General features: G+C 56.0%; 1 protein-coding gene across 1 annotated transcript in view; it reads left to right on the top strand.

Moving 5' to 3' along the window:
• Positions 1-701: 701 nt before the first annotated feature.
• GAREML (GRB2 associated, regulator of MAPK1-like) overlaps positions 702-10717 on the top strand; it is a 15068-nt gene continuing 5052 nt past the window's right edge. The window contains exons 1-5 of the mRNA XM_011972737.1: positions 702-795; positions 901-1026; positions 2304-2444; positions 8903-9033; positions 10186-10710. Of these exons, the coding sequence (XP_011828127.1) occupies positions 702-795; positions 901-1026; positions 2304-2444; positions 8903-9033; positions 10186-10710 (1017 nt within the window). The remainder of the gene's footprint in view (positions 796-900; positions 1027-2303; positions 2445-8902; positions 9034-10185; positions 10711-10717) is intronic.

Genomic DNA, 10717 nt, shown 5'->3' with positions numbered 1-10717 from the left:
CTGATGGAACCACTCATGGGGGCCCGAGAGGGTACCCCCGGGGGCTGCGTGGAGCGAGGGGACCGTTTCGGGGGAGGGGGGTGCTGCTTGGTTGGGGGATGGGCGGTAGCCGGGGCTGGCAGCCAGGCCGGGGGTTTTGTGTGTGAGAAGAATAGGGGTTTGGCCCGCGTTGGCATACTCGCTTCCCTGAATGCTAATGGGGCCCGCGGCCGCAGGCTCCTCTCCTCCCCTCGGGGCCCAGCAGCCCCTCCTCCGCGGCGGCCAGGAGTGGGCACAGTGGGCGTCAGCTGTCCCGGGAGCAGGCTCGTGGGGGAGCATCGGCGCCCTGGCCGTCGGGCAGGCCAGCGTCTGTTTCTCTGGCACGGGGCAGAGTGGTCAGAGTGTGGTACTGTGTCCGCCTGTGAATGGGGGATGCTGCCTTGGGGTCTTCTGGCCACTTCCCACACATCCTTTTTGGCATCTCCCCTTTCTGGGCAGCTTTTCTGAGCTCCTCGGTCTGGGTACAGCCTCCTTTGGTCTCCCCTGCTACCTCGTGCCAACCCTGGCTTGTCTCCTACTGTGCACCTCATTATAATGGCCAGCCAGTTTATTGTCTTTCCACCTGGCTGTGGGCTCCTTGAGACCCGGCATCCTTGCCCAATAAAGATTATGGATTGAATGAATGAATGAATGAATGGGTGAGTGAATGAACAACTGGTGTGATGGCCCAGCTGTCTGTTGCATGTGACGGTGTGTGGCTACGGCTGGGTCACCATCAGGGTGTGAATGTCTGGTCAGAATTATATGGCTTGAAGGGTAGGTCCCTGTGTACCTGTGCATTTGGGAGGGGCCCCTTGGCCGGAGACTGAGTTGTGTCGTTTGGGTGACAAGCATCTGTCACTGTGGGCTATTGTGGTTCAGCTGGTGGTGGTCATGAGCCATGGTTACTGGTGTGTGCCCGTGTGGCTGTGGAAGATGGGGCTGAGACCCGGGACAGCTCTCAGAGGAGGGATCAGAGTTGGAGGAGAGCTTCTTGTGCCCCTGGAGGTGAGGAGGTGCAGAAGAAGGCTCAGACAACACCCCCAACACACACATAGTGGGGGCCAGGCCCTTCCTGAGCGTCTTGAACTGCCCCCCACCCTGCCACACACACACACACACACATATCCGCCCACCCCACATGTACACACTTTATGGACCCCCCAGCCATCAGAGTAAACCATTTCCCATTTGATTCACAGAAATTTTGTAAGTTGTGCCTGAAGGAGCAAGGAAGGAGTTGCTCCCCACCCCTACCCTCCCCACCAGCTGCAGCCAGGACATGGCCCCTTCTGCCTCCTGGAAGCTGGGCCGCCCCTCCTGCTCCCCTGGAAACTGTTGCTGGGGTTGGAGCCTCCAGGCCCAGACCCCTCCCAACTCCCAACACCTCTGCCCCAGAGCAGCTTTCCCCAGGCCCCAGGGCTGGGCCTCCCACTCCTGCCTTCTAAACCTGCTCTCTCAACCCCTCCAACCCTCAGCCATCACCCCTGTAATTGGGAGGATGAGGGGCATGGGGAGGGGGTATCAAGGAGCTGCTTCTCTGAGATGGGGTTGGCGGTTTCTGGGGACTTCCCCACTCTCCTTTGAGGTCCCCTGAACAAGGCAGTGGGTGGAAAGGAAGGGCTGCCCTTGGGAGAGCCAGTAATCAGCTGCTCTAAGCCCTGTCACTCTCTTGACCTGAGCAACCCGTGGCTCTGGGGGAGCTCTCATAGCTGGGACCTTATAAGGGACAGTCCCATCTGGGCCCTCTCCACTGCCCCAACAGGGCCCTTCTTGCAGGGCCTAGGCCCTGACTGGGAGGCTGAGGCCCAGCTCCAGCATCTCCTGCTCAATAAAGTCTCCCTTTGCCACTCCACCCCCAGCTGGAACCTGCTGCTCCCCAGACATGCTCCAATCAGTGCCTCAAACTTGCCTAGTCTTTGGTACATCTCTGCCCACCTCCCCAGGGGCCTAAGGGCTCCTGGAGGGCAGGGGCTGTCTGGGCTTATCCATGGGGAACTCCCAGCCCCAGCTCAGAGCTAGAGGCAGCAGGCATTCCAGCCACTGATGAACGAGGGGCCCTGTCAGGAGTCACAGCCCTGAGAGGCTCACAGCCAGCCCCACAGCCCCAGGCCCCAGCTGGCAGCCTGCCTGTCCCTTGAGCTTTGCTGACCTGGGCAGGGATTGTGGGGAGCTGTCCCTCAGGGGGGTGGTCTTGGTGAGGAGGTCACCCTGTCTGTTCTTTCTGCCCCTCCTAATGTCCTGTCTTCCTTCCCCTCCTCCTCTGTCCTCCTCTCCCCTCCCAGGGGAGTACGCTGAGGGCGTCAGTGAGCGAGACATCCTGCTCATCCACTCCTGCCGCCAGTGGACAACGGTGACAGCTCATACCCTGGAGGAGGGCCACTATGTCATCGGGCCCAAGATTGACATCCCCCTGCAGTACCCAGGTGTGCCCAGCCAGGAAAAGATGTCATAAAGCCTGCGGGGGGTGTAGGCAGGAGGGGTTGGGGCCAGGGGTAGGGGGAACGCTGTGACTAGCGAGGCGGTGATTACGGTTAGGGTTGGAGTCAGGGCCCGGCAGTTTTCATTCTGTTCTGTGGAGCTCTGGGTTTCTGGAGAGGTGGCTCACAGGTTTTTTGATTCACATTTTATTTTAAAGTAGATTTGAAACTAACGATTAAAAAATACCCACACTCTTAAATTACTACAAATCAGAGCTTAACCCTAATCAGAGGCCTTCAGGGTATACTTTCAGCTGCCACACTTACCCTTTTTTGTGCAGACCCTCCAAGAGAACATGTCCTGCCAGGACCTTTTCAGTACTGTGCACCAAACGCCGCAGAAACCAGCGAATGCCCAAGCTGATTACATGGCTGCGCCTCTCTGCACTGATCCTGTTTTTCCCAATTTTTGCATTAAACCTATTGTTTCCATTGGTTGACTTTATAAGTTAATGTTAAAAATTTTAGACTTTTAAAGATTATGCTAATGGCTACCTTTATTAGTTTTATAAGTGATGTTGACATATAATAAGAGTTTGTCTGAAGAAATGATTCTGTTAACAAAAAAGGAAGTACAGCCCCTTCATTTTATAGATGATGAAATGGAGGGTTTGGGGGAGGAGGTGACTTGTCCCTTGTCACACAGCTAGGAAAGGAAGAGCATGGCCAGATCCAGGTATCTCAACTGAGGGCTGGTGTCTGCTGCACCACACCAGGAGCATGTGGTTGCTGTCCCCTGTGTGGGAGGGATGGGATTCTGGTGGCCCCATCCCAGAGATGTCCCCGTGCGAGCCCCGGATCCCACAGCTGCCATGTGTTAAGCATGTGCTGCATTCCATACGCTGGGCCGAACATTTTTGCCATTTCATCCTCATGGCAACCTGATGAGAAAGTCTTATCAACTCCATTTAACTCACCAGGAAACTGAGGCTCCAGGAGTTTCAGTGGCTTGCCCAGTGCCGTGTTTTTTGTTTTTTGTTTTTGTTTTTAGAGGTGGTCTCCTTATGTTGCCCAGGATGGTCTCAAACTCCTGGTCTCAATGAAGCTTCCTGCCTCAGCCTCCCAGAGTGCTGGGATTATAAGTGTGAGTCACTGCGCCAGGCCCAGTTCTGTGTGCGTGTGTGTTTTCTGTTGCTCGGGCTGGAGGACAGAGGCGCCATCTTGGCTCACTGCCTCTGAGGTTCAAGCGATTCCCCTGCATCAGCCTACCAAGTAGCTGGGATTACAGGTGCCTGCCACCATGCTCGGCTAAGTTTTGTATTTTTAGTAGAGACAGGGTTTCACCATGTTGGCCAGGCTCGTCTCAAACTCCTGACCTCAAGTGATCCAGCCGCCTTGGCCTCCCAAAGTGCTGGGATTACAGGTGTGAGCCACTAAACCCAGCCTAGTTCTGTGTTTTTAACTGCTGTGCCCAGCTGCTCCTGACAACCCTCTCACCAAGGCTGGGAAGCCTTTGAGTTGGGAAGGCCCCATTGCTTGCTCACAGGTAGCCCTGCCCCCTCTGACCCTGGGTCTCCCTGAGCCAGGAGGACAGGACTGAGCCCTTTACAGAGGCTTCTGTCTTTTATAACCTGTGAAGTTGGTACCTGTGTACTAACCTTTAAAAGATATGGAAACTCACTCAGATGTCTTTCTGACCTGCGGTTCTGTCTTGGGCTTGGAGCCCCCTGGGGGCCTGCTCAAGCTAGAAGTTTCCCAGCTTGGTTGGGGGAGGTCCCCAGTCTTCTTGGGATGAAAAAAGCAAAGGTTGCCTGAGCAGTGGCTGGTATATGTAATCCTAGTGCTTTAGGAGGCTGAGACAGGAGGATCCTTTGAGGCCAAGAGTTCCAGGCCAGCGTGGGCAACACAGCGAGAACAGTTCTCTGCAAACAAAACCAAAACCAAGCAAACAAACAAAGAAAACTCCAACAATAAATAAATTAGCTGGCGTGGTGGTGCAGGCCTGTAGTCTGGCTAAAGGGGAGGCTGAAGCCAGGTGGGGGGATCCCTTTAGTCCAGGAGGTTGAGACTGCAGTGAGTTATGATGGTACCCCGACATTCCAGCATCTAAAATAAATAAAAATTAAAAAGAGAAAGAAAGGTTGGGAAAATCCCTCACTGAAAAAAAACGTGACTTTAGGGACTTCATTTTGGTTGTGTCATTAAAACTCTGGGAACCCGAGGCACAGTCTCCCAGGGAACCGTGGGTCCAGGGGCTCCTAGCTCTTCCTCCCATCTCTCTGGCGCCCCTGCGTGCCTGTGTACGGTGGTGGTCTTGGGGGGCGCGGCCCCAGCCCCAGCCCCATCTTTCCGCGGGGCTGCTACTGTCCACCCGCACGGGGGAGGGGAGACGGAGGGGGAGGCCCCTAGGAGGGTGAAGGCCGGCGGGTTAACGAGGAGTCGCTGAGTGCACGGCTGGGCTCCAGGCTGATTTCTCCTAATGAATTAATAATAGCGCTGGGCGGGCGGGGGCGGCCGGCTGCGGACCGGCGAGAGAGCCGCGGGGAAGGCCAGGGAGGGAGGAGGACGGCGCCCCGCGCGGGGTGGGGCTGGGGGCACTGCCGGTGACTCGGTCTCCAGGCTGCGGCGCTCTGCTCTGGGAGTCAGGGAGACCTGGCCAGGCCCCGTACTGTCCCCTCTCCCAGCCCCTGCCCCCGGCCCCGGCCCAGCGGGAGGGGCCAGGCGTCTTCCCTGAGCATGGGGCCACTTCCCCAGTGTTGGCCTTGTTTCCTGCTCAGCATTTGGCAGATGCGCCTCTGGCCAGCGGGATGTTTCCATTTTACAGATGGGAAATCCGAAGCCCAGAGAGATTAAATAATTTGCCCAAGGTCACACAGCTGGCTAGTGGCAGGGTGGGATTCAGCCAGATTTGTCGCACTCTAAAACCTGAGCTTTTACCCATGTTCTTTACTGAGTGTGTGCTGTGGGCAAGGCATGGAGAAGGGTGGTCAGCAAGCCCCTGCCACAGCCCAGGTGCTTGGGGCTGGAAGGGAGGAATGAGGCAGCCATGTGTTCTGACGGCAAGGACAAGGATGAGGGGCAGGTCAGGATGGGGCAAGTCCCTAGAGCCGTGGGGGACATCAGGTCCCATATAGGGGGAGGCAGGAGAGGTAGCCGCCCCTGAGCTGGCGGGGAGGAAAAGGCTTCCAGGGTACAGAGCATCACTCCCTGGAGGGCTCCCTTCCTTCCTCCCGCAGTAATGACCGGCGCTGGGCTTCAGGCTGCCGCGGAGGGGATGGTGCTGGATGCCATGGTTACATCGATCTTCCCTGCCACATCCTCCCCCAGCTCCAGCCCTGACTTGGCTCCAAGTCTCCCCACAGGGGGCAGTGGGCATTGCTCCCTGCCTGGCTACTTGTGGTTGGGGCAGGGGCAGGGGTGGGGGGTTGTGTGTGGACTTGGGGGAGGAGGCCGGGGTGAGGGGAGTGGGGCTACTCAGTGCCTGCAGTTTCTGCTTCCCAAGTCCTAGACCCCTGCTTCTTGCCTGCCCCCGTCCACATTTTTCCGCTGTTGCCTTCTAGGGCTGTGGCACTTCAGAGGCCTCTTCCCAGGTGGGTCCCAGGGTGGGGAGGGCAGGCCTGGGGGCTCCCCCACCAGCATTCTCCTGACCATTCCCCTTGTTCTGGGCTGTCATTTCTCTCCCTGCTCAGTGATGATGCTTCAGGCCCTGCTCTCTGCTCCTCTTACCCTGCACCATGGGTGTCTTCATCTGGGTCTCTGGCTGGGTTTGGGGGTCCCCAGGAACCCCCGGCACTGCATACACAAGTGTGCATGTGTTCATGCTAGGATCACAGTGTGCGCATTTTTCTGGGATGAACATCCCCAAAGTGTCAAGCCCCCTGCTCTTCCTCTTCCCTGAGCCATCTCACTTGCCTCACAGCCGCGGCTGCCACCTGTGGGCTGGTGACCTTCAGTCTGTTTCACTGGCCAGATGTCCCCAAGTTCTGCACACACACTGGTGGCACCCACCCTGGGATCACCACCTGAAGGCCCCTTCCTTGGCCTCTCCAGGATCTGCCTTGGTCCCACAACATGTGCCTTCTGGGTTCCCAGTTTTGGTTAACAGCTCTGCCATCTCCTTTTCTTTTCTTTTCTTTTTTTTTTTTTTTTTTGAGACAGAGTCTCGCTCTGTTGTCCAGACTGGAGTGCAGTGCTGTGATCTTGGCTCACTGCAACCTCCGCCTTCCAAGTTCAAGTGATTCTCCTGCCTCAGCCTCCCAAGTAGCTGGGACTACAGGTGTGTGCCACCACACCCAGATAGGTTTTTGTATTTTTAGTAGAGATGAGGTTTCACCATGTTGGCCAGGCTGGTCTTGAACTGCTGACCTCAAGTGATCTGCCCACCTTAGCCTCCCAAAGTGCTGGGTTACAAGCGTGAGCCACCGTGCCTGGCCTGCCATCTCCATTTCTGACCAGGCTGGTGGCCTGAGTACATCATCCTGAGTCCCTTCCTTCCCCAACTGCCCCTTATTCAGTCACCCAAGCCTGCTGGGTCTCCCTTCCCAGTGTCTCTTGGTCTGTTTCTGCTATTCCCTAGCTCTTCTCTAGAACCCCTTACTGGTTCGTTTACCTGACTGGTCTCTTGGTTATTTTAATAGAGCTGAACCTGGATCATGGTATTTCTTTGCTCGAAACACTCCAGTGGGTCTCATGTTGTACAGAATACAGTCTCACCGCTTTAAGCAAGGCATTCAGAGCCTCTCAAATCCCAGTTGCTGTCTGCATCCCCTCCTGTCCTCCCTCTCCCTAAGTCCTTCCCTGCAGGCACGCACCATCTGGGGCAGGTGGTCTGATTTTGTGTCTCTGTGTCTTTGTTTAAACTGTTTCTTCCACAGGGAATGCTCATTCTGTGAATTCCCTTTCATTCTTAAGGTGCAGCTCAGTGATCCTCTCAGATTCCGCCAGGCAGGTTTCTCCTACCCAGCTGTCTTCTAACTCTTTTGTCACAAGTCTGTTGTAGCACTTATCACATCCTACCATCATTGGGTACTCATCGTCTCACCCACTATATCTGGATTTAAGGGCAGACTGTATTTTACACAGATTTGTACCCTGTGTGTGGCCTACCATAGTCTCTGACACATAGTGAGTGCTCCATCAATATCTGTGCAATGATTAAATGAATGAACTGTGACAGAAGCAACTACCAAGGGGGCTTCAGAAGCTAAAGAAGGCCCAGCACGGTGGCTCACACCTGTAATCCCAGCGCTTTGGGAGATCATAGTAGGAGGATCGCTTGAGCCCAGGAGTTTGAGACCAGCCTGGGCAACATCATGAGACCTCATCTTTAATAGAAATAAAAAGTTAGCCAGGCATAGTGGCACATGCCTGTGGTCCCAGCTACTTGAGAGGCTGAGGCAGGAGGATCCCTTGAGCCCAGGAGGTCAAAGCTGCAGTGAGTTGTGATCATACCACTGTACTCCACCCTGGGTGACAAAGCAAGACCCTGTCTCAAAAAACAAAAACACCCAGAGGCTAAAGAGTCACCTTGTCTTCTCTCGACTTGTTCCCTCACCTAGTCACGGCTCTCTTCCTACTGTATAAAGCCTGAGAAAAGGCCATCCATCGGATGCCAGGGCAGCTCAGAGTTTGTCTTTGTGCTCCTGTGGGTATGCATATAAAAGGTGAGGTGAGATAGCTTACACAGGGATGTCAGCTTCACAGACTGGCAATCACTTCTGTAAAGTCTGTGTCTCCTAAGGGCATGTGCTGAGCTTGGCAAAGCACACAGCCCCAGACTGCAGGTTGGGAAGGCCTCCTCTCAGGGAGGTAGGTGGCTTTGCTAGGTTCAGGTCAGAGCCTCTGGGAGAGTAGGATTGGATATCGGAGCAGGGCAGGGTGTGGGAACAGAGCTGGGGTCAGAGTGGCTCTCCCAGAGCCTTCAAGGGCTGCTCCAGGCCCTCATTGGCCCAGTGCCACTTCCATGCGGATGAGCAGCCCAGGGCGAAGCACAGGATGCCAGATCCAGGTAGGGCCCACAATCATCTGTCCCCACCCCCTCAGATGAGGACCCAGAGGCCCAGAGAGGGAAAGGAACTTGTCACGGCAAATCAGAGGTCAGGCTGGGACCGAGCAAGGAGCCAGCATCCTGGTACCCCACCGATAGTTGATCAGAGGCCAGCTCTGTGTCCACATGTTTGGGGCTATTTGCAATTGGGTTCTCTGGGCAGGCAGCCGCTGCCTCACTGCATACCCACAGGCTGTCTATGGGGTGAGGGCTGGGCTGTAGATGCTAGGGATCTGTGCTCACCTTGCTGAAGTTGGAGCCAGATGACCAGCCCCCTTCAGCCCGTGCCAGTGGAAACCTGCCCTTTGGCCTTCCTTAGTTCCTGAGGGACTGGCTGAGATTATGCTAGCAGGGGACCACGAAGCCTCTTGGGATGCAGGCAGGCTCACTCCAGCAACTTTTGTCACCTACTATGCAGGGAAGTTCAAGCTCCTGGAACAGGCCCGGGATGTGCGGGAGCCAGTGAGGTACTTCAGCAGCGTGGAGGAGGTGGCCAGTGTCTTCCCTGACCGCATCTTCGTGATGGAAGCCATCACCTTCAGCGTCAAGGTCAGTCACTCCATCACCAGGTGTGGTGTCCCCACACTACTCCTTGCCTCAGGGGCAACCCTGACCCTGGTTGGAAGGTTGCCCTCAGGATCCAAGAAGGAGAGTGGCTCCTGGGGACCCCTTAGGGGCCTTTGGCACAATTGAGCCATGTCAGAAGAGTGGGGAATAGGACCCACTGGGCTGAAGGACTTCCTGCGAAAGGTAGTGAAGAAGGAAGGGGTGTCTGGAAGGGTCATGTTCTGACTTGGAGACTTTTCAGGGCAACCTGTCCCTAGCTGCCCCAGCACCCACTTGTAGAGGTGGTGGTTGTGGTAAGCAGGCAGTGTAAATAGGCCCCTGCTGTGGGGTGGGAGCAGTGCTCATGCCTCTAATCCCAACACTTTGGGAGGCTAAGGAGGGAGGATCGATTGAGGCCAGAAGTTTGAGACCATCCTGGGCAACATGGAGAGACCCTGTCTCTACAAAAAATGTTAAAAAATTAACTGGGCACGGTGGTGCACATCTATAGTCCTAGCTACTTGGGAGGCTGAGGCAGGAGGACTGTTGCCAGGAGTTTGAGGCTGCACTGAGCTGTGAATGTGCCACTGCCCTCCAACCTGGGCGACAGAGCAAGACCCTGTCTCAAAAAAAAAAAAAAAAAAAAAAAACAAACTAAAAACAGTCCCTACTGTGTACAGATAGTGCTGTTCTGTTTACAAACCCTTTTCTTATCCATCAGTTCATTTCTCTTCACGTAGCCTTGTTGGATGGGCAGGGCATTATGATCTCGAAAATGGTACAGACAATGATAATAAAAGTCACCATTTACTGTATACTTTAAAATACGTTGCTGATCCAAGTAGCGGAGAAGAAAAGAAAAATATGTTACTGCACATACAGTCTTTTTAATCCTACAGCAGTTCTTCGAAGTAAGAGTTATCAGATATGGTCGCTAAGGCGTGGAGGGGCAACTCATTTAAGGTGGCACAGCTGCTAGTCGTCTCTCCAGGATGAACGTGGATCTCTTGGCCTACAGCCCAATGCTTTCCATCTGGTCCGAGCCCCGGGAGGGCGGAAGAGGAAGGCTGTTTTCCCTTTCCAGTCTCTGGGAGCTGGCCGCGTGGCTTTCCCTGGGACCTGGCTAAGGCTCTGCCCTGTCTCTGGGATCCCCAGGTGGTGTCGGGCGAGTTCAGCGAGGACAGCGAGGTGTACAACTTCACGCTGCATGCGGGCGACGAGCTCACTCTTATGGGCCAGGCGGAGATCCTGTGCGCCAAGACCACCAAGGAGCGCTCGCGCTTCACCACCCTCCTGCGAAAGCTGGGCCGGGCCGGTGCGCTTACCGGGGTGGGAGGTGGCGGCCCCGCGAGCGCGGGGGCCGCGGGAGGCAGCGGCGGCGGGGGCGCCAGGCCGGTCAAAGGCAAGATGCCCTGCCTCATCTGCATGAACCACCGCACCAACGAGAGCCTGAGCCTACCCTTCCAGTGCCAGGGCCGCTTCAGCACTCGCAGCCCGCTGGAGCTGCAGATGCAGGAGGGCGAGCACACGGTGCGCGCCATCATCGAGCGCGTGCGGCTACCGGTGAACGTGCTGGTGCCCAGCCGGCCGCCGCGCAACCCCTACGACCTGCACCCGGTGCGGGAGGGTCACTGCTATAAGCTGGTTAGCATCATCTCCAAGACGGTGGTGCTCGGGCTGGCGCTGC

This window comes from Mandrillus leucophaeus, unplaced genomic scaffold (genome assembly GCF_000951045.1).
Source record: "Mandrillus leucophaeus isolate KB7577 unplaced genomic scaffold, Mleu.le_1.0 Scaffold13, whole genome shotgun sequence".
Taxonomy (NCBI): Eukaryota; Metazoa; Chordata; class Mammalia; order Primates; family Cercopithecidae; genus Mandrillus; species Mandrillus leucophaeus.
Note: the sequence above shows the minus strand (reverse complement) of the source record. Positions and strands in the feature narration are given on the sequence as shown.